We start from the raw sequence: 5,792 nt of genomic DNA, 5'->3' as shown, positions 1-5,792 counted from the left end.
TTTTTTTTTCAGTAAAACACAGGACACAGTTGCTGGCACATTATTTGGGATACCAAACTAACACTCAACGAACTTAGGAAACCGTTACCTGCAAAAGCACAGGCTGGTAGCCATGTGAACATCCCACTTCCATTTCCTATTTTCACCAGATTTCTCCCACACTCCAGATGCCAAAACCATTTCTCTCTACCTTTCTCCTAAAACACTCGGCTAACAGAAGGGCTACCTGGATTTAGATGTGACATCAACGTCATAGTAATTGCACACCGCCTTTCTATTGCTCTGTAGTTACATGGTCGAGTCAATTATACTAAAATTCCAAAGCGAACCTAGCTGAGCCATTTGTGTGTGTGTGTGCGTGTGTGTGTGTGTGTGTGTGTGTAGGGTTTATGTAGTTTGTATGTATTGTATTTTGTTGATAGTTCAAATATCTCTTTCAATTTTGTTTGACTTGTCAGGACCGGCAGACCTGGATAAAAAGAACCCGGAAAATAAAATAGATGAAACAGGTAAATTTGTCTTCCTGACAAATATTTTTTTCAATTCTGTGGCTTTCATTATATCTATAAGAAAGTTTCTGGAACTCTAGTACACCAGTATATCAAAGCAATGCAAATAAAATAAACATCTTTGCCCATGGTACTGTGGATTGGATTGTTGTCATGCAGGACCCTCTCCTAAGCTGCCCTGAAGACTTGGGGAGCCTCTTGTGTAAGCCATTGCAAGGGTGCCAGCCCTAGTCCTCCCGTCCCTGAGCTGAAAGAGAACTTAGAAGATAGTCAAGTGAACCAGTCTCATTTTATAATTATGGAATTAGAAAACTAGTGAAGGTTGTGTCTTACCAAAGACCTATAATAATTTTCATACAGTAATTTGAAACCAACCCAAAGGCTTGTGCCTGGTTGATATCCAAATATGATCTTTAAAGGACTAGAGCCCAATGTCTGTGATAATCTGTTGAGTTTAGTCCATATGTTCCCATCCTCTTCTACTGGAACCCTAGTCTTGTGATGATGATGATGATGATGATGGCGACGACGACGACGGTGATGGTGGTGGTGATGATGATGGTGATAGTAAGGATTTATTGAGGAGCTAGTGTGTTCCAAGGACTTTATGTACGTTATCTTTTTTAATCCTCCTAGCTGCTCTCTGAGGTATATTTAGTCCCATTTTTCAGATGATGAGCCTGAAATTCAGAGCAGTGACTTGCCTTAAGTAGCACAGCTAACTAGGTGGTAGCTTCAGACTTGAGACTGATTAACTTGAAAATGTGTTTTCTTTGAACACTGCTTTGTGACCTAATTCAAGGCATTTGATCGGAGTAAGGCCTTGTCTGATGCTATTTTATTCCCTGAAGTTTCTGCACCTCCGGAAGGGTCATTGGACACTTGCCCCAATGTCACTCTCAGCTGCTGCCACAGCTCTGTGCCCTACCCATCAATATCAGCATCTACTGCCTTTATCAATGTGGTCCTACTATAGCTAAACTTAACTTGGTAGAGACAAATAAATATGGCGCTATGCTATGCTGTTAGTAATATTAACACATGGCTCATTTAGCTTAGTTGCATAGCTCGCTCTGAGATGTGAACTTTATTAGAGGTGGTTTCAAAACAATGTTTCATCAAGGGAGAGAATATTAATATGCCCCCATGGCTTGTTTGCCCCTGTTTAGGGAGTTGCATCTCATATATTTAGTTTTCTTTGATTGGAAACTTTGTTGATCAGAACACCACTAAGTAAACACCATGCACGTTGCACATTAACATTTTAGTCTTGTTTCTAGTACCAGGTAATTAGGCTCAAAGCTCCCATGTTCATAATTTCTCATGTTCCACTCTAAATAAAACATTTCCCTAGTGACCGAACTGCAGGGCAGTAAGACTGTCTCCAGTGAAACTACCAGGGCTGCAAAGATGCTGATTATTAAATGTATTCTATTCAGCACAACACAGACACTGTCTCTAGATTGGAGCCATCACTCTTTTTAAATGTCAGCAGCAAACATTCTCTGGTCCTGAAAGATGTCTTTTTCTTGAGTGAAACCACTGTAGACTTAGGGGGAAACTTGCTTGACTTGAAGATCTTACATGTGGAAGAACAAACACATGTGTGAACTGTGCCAGAGGCTGGACCCAGCACCCCATGAAAGGGCAGCTCAGAAGGTTTCCTCTTGCCTGGTTGGGGATCAGGCAAGCACACAGGGAGTGGTTAAATCTCCTACTAGACAAATGTGTGACTGAGCATTTCACAAAGCTTAGTGACTGCATTTCTGGCCACGAACTAAAATCACAAATTACAATCTAGCACAGATGGCAGCTGCATGAAATCTGAATTAGATTAGAACATAAACCTCACTGTTCATCCAGAATTGGTTGTTTCCGTGCTCTAAGCTAGCCATCACAGCTCCCCAGTACCTCCACTTCCGACACCTCGATTCCCAACAATTAATGAAACACAAACCTGGGTGTTTCCCAGTAATGGGGGAGCGAAACCCCACTTCAGAAATTCCCCACAGGCTCGGGGGAGAGGATAGACAAAACAAGCATGTGATTTTCTCCTTTTCCTTTCTTTTTTCTCTATTTTTCTACCTTCATCTGGTATGTTGGCAGTACTCATGGAGTCAATTTTGTTTTTCTCCCCAGGGAGCACCCCAGGATACGAGGGCACTGGAGAAGGTGACGAGAACATCTCCAGGAAGCCAGGCAACGTGCTGAAGACCTTGGACCCCATCCTCATCACCATCATAGCCATGAGCGCCCTGGGTGTCCTCCTGGGTGCTGTCTGTGGGGTCGTGCTGTATTGTGCGTGTTGGCATAACGGGATGTCAGAAAGAAACTTATCTGCCCTGGAGAACTATAACTTTGAACTTGTGGATGGTGTGAAGTTGAAAAAAGACAAGCTGAACACACAGAGTACTTATTCGGAGGCATGAAGGCAGACAGATGAGAAGATGAGAATCAAGGTGGAAGGACATAACTTGCGTGTGTTGATCTTCTTTCACTGTACAGGCTGGGAAATGCGTTGATGACGCTGAGCCAGGCTTTTCTCAGGAGCTTCAATGAGCATGGCCGACAGACATGAACGCGTTAGCTGCGTTAACAGTTGGGATCATGTATAGTCGGCTTTTTCCTGTTGGTTTAATTTGAATAATCAAATGCTGGTGTTGAGACCAAGTATGATTGACTTAATAATTCATTTTGACTTCCCCTCCCTTTCTCTCTCCTCTTCCTTATATGGATTCTTTTCGGAAACTGTGCAAAATCCAAGATGCTGGCACCAAGTGTATTCGGTGGGGCCCTTCTGACGGACACGCTGCCTGTAGCCCAGTGCCCAGAGTATATTAGAATAGCCGCACTCCAGTGGACTCCTGAAGCTGTGCCTGTGTATAATTGCCCGCGTCGTTCATAGGCGAAGAAGGATTAGGATGTTTTACTTTAAAGTCCTGTAGCCTCAGTACCAGTATAGTGTGTCAGCTCTGTTTACGAAGCAATACCGTCAAATTTTCTTGATGTTTTCCAGTGTTGTACTAAACCTCGTGCTTGTGAACTCCATACAGAAAACTGTGCCATCACCAAACACTGCTGACAACTGGGTGTGCTGTCGACAACCACATTGAAAACCCCTTGGCACTGGCTAGTCCATGTCCTCTCAAGTGCCTTTTTGTTTGTACCGGTTCTCATTATGTTACATTAATGACCTGCTCTGTTCCTCGCTGGTGAAAGCCCTACTCTCTAATCAAACCCTGGTGGCCCACTGACTAAGGAGAAATTATATTTTAGTGTGATACGTCAGCCCCCGGGAAGGCAAGGGCTCCGAAGATTTGGCAATGTGGCTTAATCGTTCTGCTTTTTCTGTAGTTCTATTTCATGTCTCTTGATCCTTTTGTATAAAGCTGCAATATTCTCTCCTCTCGTTCTTTCATATGGAATGTATTTTCAAATGTAAACTCTTTCTCTCCTATCTCTCTGTCCTTTTTCTCTCTTAGAATTTAAGCATCTGCCATTGTCCAGAAAAAAAAAAACTTGCAGCTTTAACCTGCTGGTAATGGCAAAGAATTTTACTAGACTTTATGTTTCAAAATAAATAAGGGAAATTCCTAACTCTGCCCTCCAAAGTCTAACTTTGGTTTTCTTGTTAACTGGTTAAAGTGACAGTATCTTTTTTCCTTAAGCCATTTGTCTGTCTAATTCACTCAAAACGATCTTTGATAGAAATATTTGTATTCAATGGAAATAATAAGTTGGAAGAAGAAATAATATTAATTGGCTTTCAAGTGAGACCAAAAGGAAGGACTAAATACTCTTCTGCAAATATCCACAAACATGAGATTTTTACATCCATATATGCAAAAAATGACCCCATGAGAACCTTCTTGTTTTGGTATTGAGTCAGACAAAGGAAGTGGAAGAAAGGACAGTTAATTTAAGAAAGCAACTATAAATCTGGTGCCTGGCGATAAAGTATTTTCAGATAAGGAGTAGGGGGAGGGACTAGTAAAGTCAAAACAATGTTTTTAAAAATCCATTCAGCAGCAACCCTGAAAAAACAGAGACCTGAATAAATGCTTCTAGAAACTTCCAGTTGCTTACAAAGAAAAAGCCTGCCTTGGGTCTGGTAAGACCTAAGCCTCTAACAGCTCAGAGAAGTAAATATTTTATCAGACAGCATGTGAATTAATCCAAAGAAGCTTTAGTTGTTTTCAGTCTATTTGTGTCATGCCATGTTGTACATAAGAACTTTTAGATTTTTCTCCCTTCCTGCATTGCGATAGGTCTCACTCAGATACATTTGTGGGAGTCACATTTGCATCATGGAGAAGACAGTCCATTCATCTTGGTTTAATTGGATTGAGAATGTCTTTCGTTTCCAGGAATGTATTGATCAATTTGAAAGAAGAATAGACTTTTGTCCACAGAGGCATTCATTCACTTGTTGTAATCACACAAGGACAAAAGCGCTAAGACTTGATTTTTTCTCTTAAGGCAATGGACTTAAAGTTGTCCTCAGCCAAGGAAAAATGATACTGAAACTTTAAAAATTTAAAGTATCTTGCACTGATAAATATATTTAAAAATTATATGTTTATAAAGTTATTAATTTGTAAAGGCAGTGTTACAAAATGTTTAGTTTATATTGTTTTAGATTGTTTCGTAATTTTTAAAGGTGTAAAATAACATATTTTTTTCTTTATTGAAATCTATAAAACTTCCTGTAGTAAAATGTTTTCATTTTACTGGTATATTATTGCTTCATGTTTTGTACCATCATAAAATTTTGTGCAAATTTTTTTTACAGAAATTTTTATTTTCTATGACAATATGACACTTGTAAATTGTTGTTTCAAAATGAACAGCGAAGCCTTAACTTTAAATGACATTTGTATTCTCAGACACTGAGTAGCATAAAAACCACATAGAACTGAACTGTAACTTAAATTCCAAACTATGACTACTACATTCCAAAGAAACAGTTGAATTAAACATTTTCATAAAATATCCCAAACCTGATGGTTTTTATTATATGAGCTTTGTTATTGTTAAAGAAATTGGTATTCTTCCAGCATCAAATAACTTTCAAGGTTTTTTTTTTTTAAGTTCTGTTTTAATATAATATCCTAATAAGGAGAGAAGATTAAGATGACATTTCCTGAAGGTAGAATATTAACCCAAATTGGACACTTGCCAAGATAAGGAATAGAGAATTTGGCCTTGTAAATGGAAAATTTTTAACCCCGAATCTTGGGTCAAATGTTCTATATACCACTTAGTAAAGTTTCTTTATATATA

The 5,792-nt window shown here is 39.3% G+C and overlaps 1 protein-coding gene across 5 annotated transcripts in view; it reads left to right on the top strand.

The window, feature by feature from the left end:
* Positions 1-5,508, top strand: part of NRP1 (neuropilin 1) — a 132,449-nt gene extending 126,941 nt beyond the window's left edge. For 4 of the 5 annotated variants that reach the window (XM_006911363.2, XM_015588937.1, XM_006911362.2 and 1 more), the window contains exons 16-17: positions 459-509; positions 2,649-5,508. In XM_006911363.2, coding sequence (XP_006911425.1) covers positions 459-509; positions 2,649-2,938 — 341 coding nt within the window. In that variant the 3' untranslated portion in view covers positions 2,939-5,508. Of the gene's footprint in view, positions 1-458; positions 510-2,648 lie in introns of those variants that run through there. The other variant, XM_015588938.2, reaches the window with a different exon arrangement.
* The last annotated feature ends 284 nt before the right edge of the window (positions 5,509-5,792 follow it).

Source organism: Pteropus alecto, unplaced genomic scaffold (genome assembly GCF_000325575.1).
Source record: "Pteropus alecto unplaced genomic scaffold, ASM32557v1 scaffold204, whole genome shotgun sequence".
Lineage (NCBI taxonomy): Eukaryota > Metazoa > Chordata > Mammalia > Chiroptera > Pteropodidae > Pteropus > Pteropus alecto.
This window is presented reverse-complemented; position numbering and strand designations above follow the sequence as displayed.